This window comes from Mesoplodon bidens (genome assembly GCF_964165515.1).
Source record: "Mesoplodon bidens genome assembly, chromosome: 11".
Classification (NCBI taxonomy): Eukaryota; Metazoa; Chordata; class Mammalia; order Artiodactyla; family Ziphiidae; genus Mesoplodon; species Mesoplodon bidens.
In genome coordinates this window covers 2457920-2474963 of record NC_138167.1, presented here as the reverse complement: position 1 = coordinate 2474963, position 17044 = coordinate 2457920, and the positions used below count along the sequence as shown (strand labels likewise).

The following is a 17044-nucleotide window of genomic DNA, read 5'->3' as shown; positions in this document are numbered from 1 at the left end:
TAGTGATGTTAAGTGACTTGCCTAAGGACACATTCCTAGGTGTGCACCCCGGTGCAACCAAAACAGACCCCACAGTCCACGATTTTAACCCAGAGCCCTCCCCCTCTGACGCCACCGCGGTGGAGGGGTAGGTTCTGCGGAAGCGGTGTGCAGGGCACTGCGGGATCCTGGCACAGGGCAAGTAGCCCGACCAGGGTTCAGAGCAGGCTTCCTGGAGCAGCCCCACCCGAGGGAGTATCTGGCTCAGGGAGCAGCGCCCCTACCTGGCTGCATCCGGAGAGGGTCCCAGGGCGGCCCTGCTCCCCAGCAGGCCTCTGTGCCCCTTGCCATGCTGAACACTTTCTGTGCTTTGGACGGTGGGCAGGGTGGTGGGCACACAGAGAAGAACAACCCCGCTCAGTGCAGGCCACCCGTCCTGCGCGCCGCCCTGCCTTCCTCCAAAGCTCCTCTCCCCTCCCCAGACTCTGCCCCGGAGCCTCAGGTGAGGCGTGAGGTTCGCCTCGCCAAGGTCTGCAGACTCACACCACGTACTGCTTTAATCTTCTCAACTGAGAGATCCTGGCGCACGTGGGACCCGTCCCCGCCCCCTCACCCGGGCCTGGTGCCCCAGCGTCCCTCACAGGCCCTGTCGGGCTCAGCCATGCAGCAGCTTGGAAGAGGGAGCCTGTCCTGATGAACACTGAAGGCTCGTTAGCGAGACAGCCCCCAGCCCCGCCCACTGCCTCCCCGGCAGGAGCCGAGGAATGGCTCTCAAGGGAGGAGGGAGGCCACAGTTACCCAGGCAGGACTCACGGGGCTTTGAGAGAAGTGGGCGGAGCTGCTCCTTGGCCGGTGGGCCCAGGGACCCCTCCCTCCCACGAGCTGGTCCCTCAGCTCTCTGGCCTGGCCCTGCTAAGAACAGGGTCAGGGAGGTGAGAGGGGCCTGGCTGGGGCGGATGGCGCTGACCCGGGGAACCACCGATTCCCCAAGGCCTGTGACAATGGGGGGAGGGGAATGCATATGGGGGGCGGGGCCGGTGGTACAGCCTTTGGCTCCGAGCCCAGATCCAGAAGACAGCCTGGACTGCATTTCCCCTGGCGCAGAGGAGAGAGTTCAGTTTAGTTCACGACCGCAAACATTGATTAAGTCCGAAACACGGGTCTGGCTCAGCGCTGGGAACGGGGGATGCAGAGGCGGATTGCGCTGTGCCGCCTGTGACGCACCGTCTGGGGTGCTGAGGATGCGAAGGAAGCGGTGGGGACACTGGGGGCAGCAGGCACGAGGCCAGGATGAGTGGCAGCCGGCTGTGTTAGACGATGGGGACAAACGGTGACGATCCCTCAGCTGAATTCAGAGACCGTCGTGAGCAGTGGCTTCGGGCCAGGCTCTGGGCTGAGGCCGTCCGTGCACCAGAGGATGAGAAGGCCACATCTGGGGCCTCCAATGACTTATGCTTAGTGGAGTCTTGGGGAGGGAAGCCTAAGTTAGATGAATACCACCAAGATTAGTAGGGGAAACTGAGTGTCCAAGAGAAGCACGAAACAACCTTCTCGGCGGTGGGGCGTGGTTCAGGGCAGGGAGACCCCGTTCTGGCTGGGGGAACTGGGAGGCTCCGTGGAGGAGGCACACTTGAAGAAAGGGGAAACGTTTTGCCTGGAAGAGAGGGCATGAGAGTGGGAGGTGAGGCTGCGGAGGCTGAGCGAGAGATCAGAGCAGGAAAGCCTAGTTGGGGGAGGGGAGAGCAGGAGGCGGGGCTGGCGCGTGAGCTTGGACTCCGCGTAGTAGGAGGGGCTGGGGGGTAGGCGGGGCCAGGCTGCTCAGCGCCAGACCCCCAGGAGATGGTGTTTACACTTGTTTAGGGCAATGGTCTCAAGCGCCGGAAGTCCTGTGTTTACACCCGCTCTCTGAGGATACTGCTCAGGGGAATATAGTACAAGGCGGATGGCGCTGGAGCAGGAAGCAGGGAAGCAGCTGGGGGGCTGTCAGAGTGGTCCAAATGGGGGGTCCAGGAGAGCCCCACGTGGTGACAGTCTGGTGGAAAGTTCAGGATGATTGCAAAAGGCATGGGGGGGGGTGCTATAGGACTTTCAGCCTGACGAATGCGGAGGATAAGGTAAAGGCGGACCCAGGGACAAAAGCGAGGCCCCCAGACTGGATGACCTTGTAGCCGGGGTGCTGTTAGGTGAATAAGGACGTCATCCAGAGCTGGTTTGGGTGAGCCGGGGGAGACGATGGGCTCTCGGAAATGTAGGTCTAGGATGGAGTCTAGGGATGGAGAGTTGAGAGTCACAGAATCATCACTGTCAACATCAAACTGCTACCACTTATTGAGCACCTACTGTGTGCCAGGTGCTACGGGAAATAATTTAATTCTCACAGCAAGCTACAGAGTCAGCAGGAGTAGCTTCATTTAACAGATAAGAAAACTGAGATTCAGAGACGTTAAGAAACTTGCCTAAGGTCAACCAGCAGGGAAGAGGAGATCTGGGACTGGGTATTTCCCCATGGGCTTGCTCATCCACCTATCAGAGTGAAGTTACAATGGAAGACGAGGTTCTCAGACAAGAGGTGAGAAGATACTGGCCCGCGGGACACCTGTAGAGTTGCCACGAAGGCTCTGCATGAGACAGTTCTCACTTCATCAGCTGTTAGTTATCAGCTGCCAGGGGGCTGCTCTAAAGACTTCCAACATAGAAGTCAAGGAAGACGTCCAGAAAGGCACAGGAAAATCATTAAAATGTGTCTGGAGCATGGAAGAGAGCACACATGTGACTCCTAACTAGCACGGTTAGGGAACTTGTGGTCAGAATATAGGATCAAGGAGCTGTATGGAGACAGGAAAACCAAGACGACTGGGTCACGAGAGTGGAGGACAAAGTTTCCAGATGATAAAGTATCAGAGCTGCAGAAAGGATGGGGAGGAGGGCTGAGGATGGGATTTAGTGATTGAAGGTCATTGGCAGCTTTTCTGAGAGTCCTTTCGTTAGTCTGGTGGGAGCAGGAGGCAGCTGCAAGCAGCCAGGGCACACGGGGCTGGCCGGCGCTTCGGCGTGTGCTCACGGACTGAGGCGGAGCCCGCAGACTAGCCCTCCTACAGGTCTGTTGGAAAAATACAAAGAGATTGGGCTAGTGGCCCAGAGCAGGGGAGTCAAGCAGGGTCATGTTTCAGCCTGGGACATTAAGGAGGGTCTGTAGGCTGGTGGAAAGGAGTCAAAACCAGGGTAGAGGCTGGAAATGCAAGTAGGAGAGACTAGGGGATGAAGTAAACTTACAAAGGAGGCCAGAGAGGGTGAAACCATCAGCCCGGGAGAGAAAAGTTACGGTCAGATTAGGAAGGGTTTAATTTATTCAATAAACATTCATTGAAGATCTACTATGTACTCTAAGCACTGGGGATAGAGCAGTGAGCATGGCAGGCAAAGTCTGCCTTCATAGGGCTTACAGTCTAGTGGAGGACTTGATGGAACAGATTCAAGAATTTAAAATCTGGTTTTCTTCTCTCCTTGGGTGAAGCATGGACACCGGCTGGTAGAAGAAGTCTCCTCAGTTATCTCAGCCAGCCTGTGCCTCTAGGTGGGATGACACCGTGCCAGGGGGGGGACCTTTCACCATTTTAGAAACACTCCAGGCAATGGGATTTCATACCTTCCCTCTATGGCCAGTAGCATCTCATAATCTGAAGAGAAGCTCTTGGGCCAGGGGTTTCGCTAGACCTATGAGCAGGCCAGGGGGGAAGGAGATGTGAATTCCTGTCTGGGGTCAGTCGCTCATGGTGCTTGGGGAGGGGTACATGGGAGGTGGAACTTGCGAGAAGGAGGCAGGTGAGCGGTCAGTTCCCCTCCCTCTCTACTCTTCCCCTTGGAGGACTTTTCTGCCTAAGCCAAGGCCGATTCTGGGCCTCAGGAGCTACAGTGTTCTCTTCCTTCTGGTGTGATTTCTGCAGAAGCAGGAGGGGAATGCATCAGAGGCAGATACCTATGTTTCTCTGGGGCTCCTGGGTGCATGAGGTCATACCTAGATAAAGGCCCACAGGCAACTGTCCAGTTGGTATGGCAGGCAGCATTCTAAGAGGGCCCCAGAGATGCCTGATCCCGGTGGACACGCCTATATAATCCCCTCCCCGCAGAGTGTGGGCGGGACTAGTGAATATGATGGGTGTCACCACTACGATTAAGTTACCAACCAGTTGACACTGAGTTAGTCAAAAGGGAGGTCATCCCGGGTGGCCTGAATGAATCAGGTGGACCCTTTAAAGGCAGTGAGGCCTCAGACAGAGGCTCTCTTGTTGGCCTTGAAGGAGCAAACGACCACGTTGTGAAGGGGACCAGGTGGCAGAGAACAGCAGGCAGCTTCTGGTAATTGAGGCCTCAGTCTTAAATCTCCAGGAGCTGAAATCTGCCAACAGGAGTGAGCTTGAACGAGGACCCCGACCCGTAGATGAAAGTGCAGTCCTAGCTGACACCTTGATTTCAGCCTGGTGAGATCCCGAGCAGAGAACCCAGCTGAGCTGTGCCCAGACTGCTGGCCTCCAGAACTGTGAGGAAATAAACGGTGTTGTTTTAAGCGGCTACCTTTGTGGCAATTTGTTCTGCAGCAGGAGATAACTAATACGCTTGGCATGCTTTACAAGAGCGCCTTGGATGTCCCTACAACACCAGGGGCATGAGTCCCAGGAGAGCTTCCTGCCTTCTGCTTAAGGACTTGCACCTTGTGAGCTGCAAGTGCTTCTGGGAGGAGTCCTATAGGAAGACTTGGTGGCCTTCTAAACCTTAATATGAATACGTTTTCCAAGTCTCTTCAGAGAGAAGCATTGGATGTGGGGAGAGAGGTAGCATAATGCCACTAGGCTCGGGGATGGGAAAGGGCATTGGATGGTGAGACAGGAAGAGCCCAAGACACACACTGAGGAGGTCCCGTTTACCTGGGCTTGTCCCTGGGCATTGGGATTGTATCTATGAGGTCTCCTGGGCTGGGAGGGTGTCTCTGCTGGTCCAGCTGTGGGGCACCCACAGGCAAGGAACAGAGGGGACTGCCAGGGTAGTTGGGAAGTAGTCACTCCAGCTGCAGTCCCTGCGGGAGCAGGAAGCACAGTGAAGTGTTCCTTGTATTGGGGGATGAAATTTGGCCTTTGTATCTGTACCCCTCCCCCCACGATCCTGGGGCAGGATGGAGGACTGATGTTGCTCTTGCCTTGAGTTATTAATTTCAGCCCCCTGCCCCGATTCTTAGTTCAGGAAGGCTACTCTGGGTAAGTGGAGTGTACGGCTGGGAATAGGACATAGTTTCAGGGCCCAGGAATACTTTCTCATTTCCCAGGCTTCCCTAAGGACTGATGGAACCCACCACAGTGCTACCATTTTGTCCACCCCCTTCACACAGGCTTTGTCTGTTATTTAAGTGCGAACATCTCTAGGAAGGAGCACTGCTAACTGTTATGGGTCATTCACACCTCGGGGGAATGTCTTTCTAGTCCTTTCCTGAGAGGTTTTTGATAAGAGAGAAAAAGTGAGATCTTAGCAACCCAAGGAGGAGAAAAGACCACAGATGGGACACAGAGCTGAGAGGAGGGGAGGAAGGGCCTTGAAGACAGACTGGCCAGTGCCAGAAGTTTTCCTGGGTTCCCATCTGCCCAGATGAGGCAGTGCCGTCCCCACCCCGGCCCCTGCCAGCCAGCCCCACCAAGCCCTGCCCTGGTTGTAACAGCTCCCATTGTTGGAAACAGAGGTGACTGGAATTGTGGAGCAGGGTAGCCTGGAGGGACTCCCCTTACTGAAACATCCATCCATCATCCATCTGTCTTTTTATGAAATTCACATTTATTGAGCTCTATCCTGTGCCAGCGCTTGGGCTGGATGCTGGGAACACAGAGATGATCCAATCCCAACCCTTATGAGGCTCCCAGGAACAGGAAACTACCCCAATGCATGACATGAATGCTGAGAAAGAAAGCAGGTGAACAGGAGTAGCAGCAATGTTTTTAGCCTTTCTATTTCATTTTCAATTTTCTGCTATTTAAAAATATACACAAAAGTGGAAAGAATAGTGTAATAAACTCCCACTTAACCATCGCCCAGCCCTAACAAGTTTTATTAATATTGTTTCATCTAGCCCTCCCACTTTTTCTGATGGAGTATTTTAATACAAATTCAGCATGTCATGCATTTCAGCCATGAACACTACCGTATGCCTCTCTGATATGAACATTTGGAAATAACCGCCTCCTACCATTCGTAGGAGGGACAACTCGTCCGTCCCCTGCCCCTGGCGTCACCAATCCCGGAATCCAGTCCTACGTCCCACACCTCTAGGAGCCTTGGCATCTCAGGCCATGGCGTGCTAGGGTTTTCAGACATGAGCCCCTCAGTGCCCCGAAGCTGTGCCTTCCCGCGCCCCCGCCGAAGTTTAGCAGCTCACCTCCTGCCCCAGTCGACAGCCGCCGCCACCGTCTTTCTCAAGGGCTGTCACACCCCTCCCCTAACTGCGCTCGCGCGCCTCTTTGTCTTCGCTGCAGATTGAAATGCTAGAACACAAGTACGGAGGCCACCTGGTGTCCCGGCGCGCCGCTTGCACCATCCAAACCGCCTTCCGCCAGTACCAGCTCAGCAAGAACTTCGAGAAGATCCGCAACTCGCTCCTGGAGAGCCGCCTGCCGCGGCGCATCTCCCTGCGCAAGGCGCGCGCGCCCACGGCCGAGAGCCTGGCGGCCGAGAGGGCGCTCCTGGAGGGCTGCGGCCTCTCGGCGCTGCCGCTGGCGCGCTCGCCCTCCCTGCCGCCCACCATCGCGGGCACGCTCACCGAACTGGAGGACTCCTTCACGGAGCAGGTGCAGTCCCTGGCCAAGTCCATCGACGACGCCCTCAGCACCTGGAGCCTCAAGACCGTGTGCTCCCTGCAGGAGAGCGGCGCTTACCAGGTCCACAGGGCCCTGCGCGCGGGCACGGGGCCGCCGGGCCTGGAGACCGAGGCGCGGGAGCCCGAGGGCGCCCACTCGGGGGACTGGGCCGAGCCCGCCGAGCCCGCCGGCCCGCCCCAGGGCCACGGCAGCACCCTCATGATGGCCTTCCGGGACGTGACCGTGCAGATCGCCAGCCGGAACATCTCCGTCTCCTCCTCCACGGCTCTGTCCGTGGCCAACTGCCTGGGCGCGCCGACGGCCTCAGCCCCCGCAGAGTCCGCGGCGGGCAAGGCCGAGCAGGACGAGGCCGTTGGGCAGGAGGCCACGGAGGTCCCCAGCGCCGGCCAGGAGGACGTGCCCGCCGAGGACGCGAGCGCAGAGGCGGGAGCCGACGGGGCCCTGCGCGCCAGCCCCCCGGGGGCCGCGGTGCCGGCGGCGGCGGAGGAGGAGGAAGACGGAGAGGAGGAGGCCGAGGAGGCGGGGAAAGGGGCGGAGGCCGAGGCCGGCGACAGCTCGGAGCAGCTGAGCAGCAGCAGCGCGTCCACCAAGTCGGCCGCGTCGGCCTCGGCCTCCAAGGAGGCCCTGCAGGCCGTGATCCTGAGCCTGCCGCGCTACCACTGCGAGAACCCGGCCAGCTGCAAGTCTCCCACGCTGTCCACCGACACGCTGCGCAAGCGGCTCTACCGCATCGGCCTCAACCTCTTCAACATGTAAGTTCCAGGAGGGGCGGGCCAGGGGCTGCACTTACAGGTGAGCAGCGGGCCCGGGAATGGACCGAATCGTCCCAGGGTCCTCCCAGGTGGCCTCCGGGCCACGCCTGATCCTTGAGATAGTGTGGGAATACTCATTCTATTTTTAACTGATATGCATTTATGTTAAAGATTAGGGTTTAAAACACCTCAAACCTATGCTTTAAACCACTAGTACTGCTAGATGAAGCTAGGCTTTGAAAAGTGAGAAAATTTCAGAGAAAATGCAGTATTAAGTAGATAATAGTACAAGTAGTATAAGGCTTGGGCAGAAAGCATTCGGGTAGGACATGAAGTTAAGGAAACAGGGAATATCAATCTCATGGGGTTGATGACACGGAGAGAAGAGGCGGTGACCAAAGGAGGAAAGGGTAGGGGGAGCAGAGACCTGCTGCAAGGAACGGGGGTGCGGGGGGCGGGTAGGAGGGGAGTGTTAGGCAAGCAGAGGTGAAGCAGAAGAGAACAGGGGCGTGGGAGCAGAGAAATGAACGACCACCATAGCTCAGAGCCCCCAGCCAGAACCTCCTTGCAACCGAGGTATACAGCTGGTGGCAAGCAGAGGAAGCACACATGCCCGTCCTGTGGAGATTTCAAGTACGTGAGGCACTCGTCTCCACCCTCCACTCACCCCTTCCTTCACAGCCCTGAGCCGGGAGACACGGCCTCCCTCCTGCCTAATCAATGAGGACTGAGCAGAAGCCATTCGCCTGTGTGCTCATTTACTCATTCAGAAGTTATGTTTGGAGTGCTTGGTGCGGAAACCGCAAAGATGAGCAAGACACATCCCCTGGTCTCAAGCAGCTTATATTCTAGAGGGAAGAGCTACTGTTCATAGCTCACCTGACATAAAACATTTGCAGACTTCCTAACAAGATCTAGAGAGAGCATCAGTACACCATTTTACAGAACAGGCAACAGGCTCACACAAGAGAGGTGAGCTGAGCCCTGTGAAACAGCTAGTAAGCGGCAGAGTTGGGTGAAGTCAGACCTGTGTGACTCCCAGTGCTGCTTTTTTTTTTTTTTTTTTTTGCGGTACATGGGCCTCCCACCGCCGTGGCCTCTCCCGTCGCGGAGCACAGGCTCCGGACGCGCAGGCTCAGCGGCCATGGCTCATGGGCCCAGCCGCTCCGCGGCATGTGGAATCTTCCCAGACCGGGGCACGAACCCGTGTCCCCTGCATCGGCAGGCGGACTCTCAACCACTGCGCCACCAGGGAAGCCCCCCAGTGCTGCTTCTTGTACCTCAGGCTGCCACCCTGGTGAGCACAGCCCTACCCTCGCTTCTGCACACGCACACATACTTGGATCCCACAAGACAGTGGTTCTCAAATTATCTATCGTGAAGGACCAGTTTGGGTTTTTACCCAATATGTTGTGGGCTGACACTTCTGTAAAATACAATTAAAATGAGTTGCTAGAAAAACAATCACATGCTTGGTTGTCCTGAAAATGTCAACGTGCTATAAAACGGTCTAAAAGCTTAGCCTCTATTTCTGTACTTATCTTCTCCTGGACCGGTAAGCTCCAGCTCAGGGAGCCGCATGGATTTGCAGACCAAGCTGGGAGCACATGTGCCTTAAGACACAGCACTCACACCCACACCCACACACAGACTCAAGCCTGGGAAAGTCAACCCTGAAGAGCAGGGTCTTTCTTGCGTCTGCCACACACAGGGAAGAGGGGTGTGGTAGGAGATCCCACCTCCATTTCCCAGTCTCCTCTGCCCTCCCGGTTCGAGCGTGGGTCCTGAGTGTAGACAGCAGGATACAGGTGGGAGGGAGGGCTTGGGGACCTCAGGGTCAGATCCAGTGGGACTGAGGCAGGAAGACGCAAGGGACACCTCTCCACCTGCTCTGGAATCTACTTGGCCAGACCTCCCCAGTCCCGCACCATCTTCACTCCTGTGCAGGGAGGATCAGGAGAACATGGCGAGAGGGGCTTTTTAAGGGGAGCCCCTCTGCCGTGGAAGGAATGCTGACATGTCCTGGGAGTTCTGCCCAACGACCTCCAGGCACTTTTGTGGGTTCCCTAGGCAGGAAGGGAGGAAAGGCGTCATGGGGAGACTTGCCTCACTCTCTACCTCTCCTCCCCTCCCCACCCCACCCCAGAAACCCGGACAAGGGCATCCAGTTCCTGATCTCTCGAGGCTTCATTCCCGACACCCCCATCGGAGTGGCCCATTTCCTGCTCCAGCGTAAGGGCCTGAGCCGCCAGATGATCGGAGAGTTCCTGGGCAACAGCAAGAAGCAGTTCAACCGCGACGTGCTCGAGTGAGTGCCCCGCCTCGGGCTCCGCCCCGCCCTCCCGGCCCCTCCTCCCGGATCTCCTGGGCGGCCTGGGACCTCAGCTGGGGAAGGCCACGCAGAGGACAGGACCTCTAAAGTCTGGGTGGATTCCCAGAAGTCCTGGCTCCAGTCCTGGTGGCTTCCTGATTGGTCCAGGAGCCAGAAGCCCCATGGTCCTTAGCCAATCACCTGCCTCCCTTCCAGTCATTCTGCTGCTTACTGAGCCAAGGTGCTCCTCCGCGTAGGCGCTGTGGATGGGGATGGGGATGGGGACACAGGGACGGAGATGGGGACGGGGACGCGGATGGGGATGGGGACGCGGATGGCGCTGGGGACGGGGCTGGGGCTGGCACAGAAATGGCCAAGGGAGACCAAAAGGCATGAGAGTGAGCCTGAAAAAAGAAGGCCGTGTCAGCTCCGGGGCCATCTCCACCTGGGGGACCGGCCCTTCAGCACCCTCTCCTGCCACCTTCCAGCCCCCAGCCCCTGAGTGTCCGCTTTATATCGTGGGGGAAACATGAGGCAGAAAAAGAAGGGGTTAGACTAAGGGGTTTTAGAGCCAGAAAGTACTATGATTCCATAAAGGTAGACTGACCACCAAGATTAAAGTCCAGGAGATGGAGGATTTGGCGGGGGTGAGGGGGCTGCTTTTGCTAGGGCTCTGCTTCGTGGGTGTGGTGCCATGGGTAGGTAGGCGAGCCCCAGGGCAGGGGGAGCATTCCCTGGGGTGGAGGGGCAGGGCCTTGGAGCCCCCCCTCCTCTGGCAGAGAGGGGGCGAGGCCCCGTGAAATCTGCTCCGGACCCCTGTCTCTCCCCACGCCTCTCCCGATGCCCCTCCTCTCTTCTGCTGGGCCCCCACTAAGCTCACTTCCTTCTCAAAGGTCACCATTCTGTAAGGAGCCCTCCCCACTTCTCTCCCCACCCCCTTCTCCTTGGGTACAGTCTGCCGAAGCGTTTCCCCAGGAGTCCTGGGAGAACCTCGTCCTTTTGTACTTGCTCTTGAAGGAGCAAGGGCCTGCTACAGAGGGCTGAGGGCTCCTGCTTCAGGGCTTGGAAGCACGGAGTCCCTGTCAGTGTCCCCAGGGTGGGACTCAAGACACCTGGCTTCTCTTTATGGAGCAGTCCTGCTGCGGTGTCTCGGACAGTCCCTGCTCTCTGGACCTGCATTTCCATGCCTGGAGGGTAGAGGGGTTGGGTTAGGAGGAGAGATCTCTTGTGCTTGGGAATCCCTGTCACATTCCTAAATTCATGATGGGATAGTTGTTACCTGAGTGCAGTCAGAAGAGAGGGGGCTTGGACCCATTCAAGGGGCCTTGAAATCCCTGATGGCCCTTAGTTGACAGAAGCCAGCTCCTGCCTCTGACTCCTGGTGGCTTTGGACCATCAGCTGTTCCTCCCAGAACTGGTGTTCTGAGCGCCTAAAGCCCTAAAGGGACAGCATTTCTTCCTCTTCCTCCTCTCCCTCTGGCTCCGCTTCCCCATCCCACCACCCCTGCTGTGTGGGTGCCCTGAGGGGATGCCTTGAGGAAATGGCAGAAGAGGAGAAAGATCAAGGTTTCCGTCTCCTTCCTTTCCTGTTTTCCTCTGTCTGGTTCATCTGCCCGGCATGAGCTTTTCATTTGCTTTTGTCCCCTTTCCACTGGCAAAGGAGTACAGCTGCTGCGCCCGATGGCTTCACTCCTTCCCACTGCCCCGCACCCCCTGGGGGACCCCGCTTTGTCCGTCTGCTCTGGGGCAGGGGTGACTGCTTCACTCCCAGGCCCTGACCGCCTTGTCTGTTCTCTTCTGCCTTTCCAGACCCCTTGTGGCCTGGCCCCCGGCATTCTGACCTGCTAGGCCCCTGTTGATCTGCAGCTCTGGGAACACACGGTTTTTCTGCAGCCCAGGTTGTGCGGAGCAGCACAATGGAAGCTAATTGCCATCCTCCCTGGGAGGTCATGTGGGCTGGAGATTCAGACCAGCCGCTGCCGCCTGTGTGAGAGGGGAGGTGGGCTGGGGTCTAGGGCCCGCGGCTGAGCGGGCTCAGGCTTGGATGAGAAGGCAGTGTGGGGGCAGGAGAGGTGGCTGGTCCTGAGAGTCCGGCTCTGGCCCCTGCTCTGTTCCTAACACGCTCTGGAGCTTTTGCAAGTCACTTCTCCAGGCTTCCTCATCTGCAGAGACAGAGGGTTGAGCTGTGTGATCTCAGAGGTCCCTCCAGCGCCGGTGAATCTATCGTCTTTCCTAATCCTTAGTGCGTTTGTAGCACCCTGGTGTCATGCAAAATCATGTGCCCTGAACAAGCTTTGTCATCCTGCCAGAGCTGCCCAGAGCAGCCCTCAGGCTCCAGGGTGGGGCTGGGGTGCCAGCGTTCACGGGGGAACAAGATGGCCATTCACCACTCATTCAGCAAATATTGAGTGCCTACTGTATGCTGGGAATAGGGCTGCACTGGGCATCCCACGTGTGTACATGTCGGGGCGGGATGGGGGGGGAGGAACAGGCCTGGCTCGTGGCCTCAGGGAAGTTATAGACCCAGGTCTCAACGGGGAGAGATGCGAGGAGGAACGTGGAAAGAGAGGTGAGGGGCCCACGAGCCTCCAGTGGGCACTGTGGGCCTAGGGGGGGTCGAGTACAGAGCTGAGCCCCAATTCTGCCGCCGTGAACGCCTCAGTCCCTCGTGCTTTGTTCTGCAGCCACGCAGGCCCTGGGCTCTGAGGCCCCAGCAGACTCGGCCTGCACATGGCGCTCCACGGAAAGGAGCCCTCCTCCCCCAGGTCTGCAGCGTGCCGACTGCCTGGTTTGTCTGCTGCGAGGTGCCTGGAGAGGATGAAGAAGCAGGAAGAGACAGGCACTGGCAGGGCAGCAGGACGCTGGGGTTTCTGGCATCTCCCTGCCACTCAAGCCAGCGCTCTCAGAACCTTTCAGGATCCACTGCCTCTTCCTTACTCCCACCAGAGAAAACACACAGGGACAGTCACCCAGTGCCATGTGTCCAGGCCGGGAAGGCTTCATTGGGATTCTGCACGTGCCCCCGCCCCCGCCGGTGACATTCAGCCTGTCGTATCCATTCTGTACAAAGCTGTCTGCTGAATAAAAGACATAAATCACCCATCCCCTTGGAGACTGAGACAGCCCAAGCCACTGCTCTCTCCAAGATGCAGCCAGACGGGAAGGGGAGAGGCTGAGAGTCTCTGGGAGGGGAAGGCCTGGAGCCCTCCCCCCACTCCTGGGCCTGGGGGGACAGGAAGAGAGGAGGAGCTGGGCCAAGCAGAATCTGATCCACATCTGAGCATCACAGATGCGGTGACATTTGCCTCCGGGGTCAGGAAGCTGACCTCTCCATCCCTTTGTGTCCTAGCTCCATGGATGCCCCATTCCAAGAAAGAATGTATCCAACCAGGCTTTATCAGATAATAATAGGAGGCATTCTGAGCTCAAAGGGCCACGTCCATTCCAGTGTTGACCTGGGAAGGTGTTGCATTTTGGTTGTTGGCGTTTGTTTTTTGTTTGTTTGTTTTTTTAGGAGAAACCAGCCTCAATTTCCTCATTTGTCAAATGGGGATAATAGAACCAGTCATATGAATTAAATTTTTTAAGTGCATATAAAGTGCTTAACTCAGTGCCTGATGCTTAGTACATTCTTTTAAAATGTCAGCTATTTCTATTATTATTTTTCCCACTTAAAAGCACAGGGCACTAGACCCCTCTCGCCTCCCTTCCCCTCGGCTCCCTCCCCCAACACAGGGAAACCTCAGACTCCTCAGGGCTGGTCTGGGACAGAGTTCCTGTGCTGGGGAGGGGAGGGACCACCGCAAGCTTGGAGGAGGTCGTTCCCTGGTGCTGAGGGGGAAGGGCAGTGGGAGCCAAGGGGCAGCAGGGATCAGGGTTCTCCGGGGCTGCAAGCGTCTTGCTCTCAGTTTTCACATGGCTGGGAAGTTTGCCTCCGCTCTATTTCCTTTCTGAAATGTGCGCTTCAGCAGGTGTGAAGGCCAGCGGATGGGGAAAGGGTGTGTGCTGGCTGTGAGCAGTCTCTTTCCTGGCCCGGGTGATCTTCATGCCCGTGGAGGGCATCTGTCATTTCCAAGGAAACGCACGAAAGGCAGCTTTGGGGTTGAGTAGCCAGAAGAAAGTTTCCCGGGTGTTCCTTCTCTCACGGTGTCTGCTCCATTCTTGGTTAGATATTAGAGTCTGACGTTTTAGTCAGATTTCATGATTTCATTTCCATGGAAATGTTTTGGCCAGAGTGCAACAGATTTGTTCTTCTTAGGGGACATTCAGAAATGAAGACAGATTGTCTGTCAAACTCAATAGGCTGGAAGGCTCTGGCCTCTCATCGCTAGGAAGGAATGATTTGAGAAGGTCCTGCGTGTTGTCTGTGTGTAGCCTCGGAAGGGTTGCCCTGCTCCTGAGGAGATCCACGGGGCAGGCGAGAGCAGGCTGGGGCCCAGGCCCACTCTGACGGGGCTGGCGGAGGGTGGAGAGAGGCTGGGGCAGGCAGGGATCGAAGACTTTGGGGGCTATTTCCACTGTTCTGAAAACTTGATGCTGACCCCCAACCAGAGGAATGGAAGGAGGGGGTCTCTTCTAAATGTGGTGTCTTTGGGTTTTATGACCTTGACCCCTCACCTCTCCAGTGCCCTCTCCCCTATCCCCACCACTGCACACACACACACACACACACAGACACACACAGATGAAAGATTCTACTTACCAGGAAAGAGTCATGGGCATTTAGAAGAATCATTTGCGCCTGTATGTGGAGATCTTGGAACCCCAGAGTGGGGTGAAAAAGTCCAGAGTTGAGACTGTCTTTGGCTTCGTCACGGATGCATAGAAATTGGGCTTTTACGCAAAAATGAACATACCCACCACCCATTCCCTTCCTGAGTACCCAGGGCCCAGCTCTGGAGAGGTCTCTCTGGATCCTGTGTGATGTTCAGGTGTGGCTGAAATTGGCTGCTCTTTGCAGTGGGACTTCCTGGGAGTCACTCCCCATGGGTTTCTCAGGAGGGCCGTGTGTGAGTGAGCAGGCAGCTCACACATATCCAGCGTGTATCGTGTGCCGGCAGGAACGGTTCTAAGAACCTTATGTGCAAAACCTCATACCATCTTGCCAGCAGTGCTGTGAGGCCAGTGCTGGGAGTCTGCACCAAGTGAAGGAAACCGAGGAACAGAGAGGGTGGGTCGCTTGCCGCAGTCCCCGAGCTGACCAGCGGCTGAGATCTGAAGCCTGGCAGAGTGGTCCATGACCTGAGCCCTGAGCTCTGTACCATCCTAACTTGTGCTTCATCCCAACAGATGTGTGGTCTGAATGCCTTTACCGTGCTTGTCAGAGCCCAGCTGTGAATCACGGTGCTGAGAAATGCTTTAGACGCGTCAGCTAGTCCAGCCCTCTCATTTTCCCCGGCCAGGGACTGAGGCCCAGAGAGAAGAAACGGCTAGTGCCCAGGCCAGGGGCAGAGTAATTGAACGGAATCAGCTGCTAGCTGGGCCCCAACCCTCTCATCGGGGAAGAAACCAGAGCTGAGAAACTGATGCACAAACCTCCATGGATCTGAGCTAACTCAGTTTCCTCTCTCTGATAGAGTATGTTTTAAACAGTTGATGGGTCTAGTGATGAAATTTCAGGCGAGTTCACTGGCGATGAAGGAGAGGGTCTTCACACCTACGCCAGAGGGAACCGCAGATCTACTTACTCACGGGGCACGTCAGCTCCGATTCGGTCCCTAACGAGAACTCTCATTTCTTTTTTATTTAATATATATTTTTTAATTGAAGTCTGGTTGATTTACAATATTGTGCCAACCTCTGCTGCATGGCACAGTGACTCAGTTATACACATGTAGACATTCTTTTTTTTAATATTCTTTTCCATGATGGTTTGTTGCAGGATACTGAGTATAGTTCCCTGTGCAAGGTGCATTAGGACCTTGTTGTTTATCCATTCTAAATGTAATAATTTGCATCTACCAACCCCAAACTCCCAAACCATCCCTCTCCCTCCCCCCCTCCCCCCTGGCCTTGGCAACCACAAGTCTGCAGAACCTCATTTCTTAAGCTCTGTTATAAACTGGGAGCTTTACATACATTGTCTCTTCTAAAACCCATACCGCCCTGCCCCACCTGCCCACTGGATGTTTTAGGTGTTAGCTCCATTCTAGAGATGGGGAAAATGACGCACAGAGAGGCTAAGTGACTGGGACTGAAGACGTATATGGCGGAGACAAGATTCAAATCCAAGGGTGCCTGACACCAAAGGCCTGACTTCTTCCCGTCCTACCCCTGTCATTGGCACAGAGCATGGGTCTCAAAGTGTGGTCCCCCAAACAGAAGCAGCGCCCAGGAACTCGTTAGCAACGTCGATTCTCAGACTCCAGCCCAGACGCCTGGATTCAGAAACCCTGGGGTGGTGCCTAGCTACGTGCAGTTGATCAGCCTGCTGGGTGATTCTGGCACGCCCTCAAGTTTGAGAACCACGGGCGAACAGGGGGCTGCCAGGCCCAGCAAAAGGGAAGCAGCCTCCGCGTCCACACGGACTCCCGATTTGTGGGGGCAGTTTCAAGGTGCACCAGCCGCCATCCCTTCTGAGGACTTCAAACAAGATTTTCTTTGTCCCCGTGTTGTCACCAGGGAGTCTGGCAGGTCCTCCTGCGTCAGTTCCCTCCCGCTCTATTTTCTTGGCCACGTTGCACTTTTCCAGAAAGCCTTGACCTTTGTCTGGCACGTTATGAGCTCCGACTAACAAAAGTAACTCCCTAGCGGATGGGGATATTTTTAATTGAATTGTCTGAGACAAGAACTGCAGAAGTAACACCCGGGTTCCTCCAGCTCGTGGCGGTGGGCAGTTTTGTTTTCCATCCTAACCCTGAAACCTGGCCCCGGCTCCGCCTGGAGCAGAGACCCACATGGGCCCCGCACACACCCCTTCCCGGCCTTGGCCTGTACCTCACCTTCCAGGTCTTTGCTGTCTCTTCAGCCAATTAAAAACCCCTGCTGCTAACATTACCTATTTTCATCTCCCAACCGGTTCCTTTGTCTGCCAGACACTGTCTTGCTATCGTTAAAAAAAAAAATAGTTGAGATGACGAAATTCATTTTGATCACAGTTGTGTGCGCCGCTTCATCTCCCTGCAACACAGACTAACGCCACGCACGGA

General features: G+C 56.2%; 1 protein-coding gene across 2 annotated transcripts in view; it reads left to right on the top strand.

Moving 5' to 3' along the window:
* The window catches only part of IQSEC3 (IQ motif and Sec7 domain ArfGEF 3), a gene marked incomplete at both ends in the record, with an annotated part of 87989 nt that overhangs the window by 49171 nt on the left and 21774 nt on the right, over positions 1 to 17044 (top strand). The window contains 2 exons of one of the 2 annotated variants that reach the window (XM_081250192.1): positions 6492 to 7585; positions 9732 to 9893. In XM_081250192.1, the coding sequence (XP_081106318.1) occupies positions 6492 to 7585; positions 9732 to 9893 (1256 nt within the window). Of the gene's footprint in view, positions 1 to 6408; positions 7586 to 9731; positions 9894 to 17044 lie in introns of those variants that run through there. The other variant, XM_081250193.1, reaches the window with a different exon arrangement.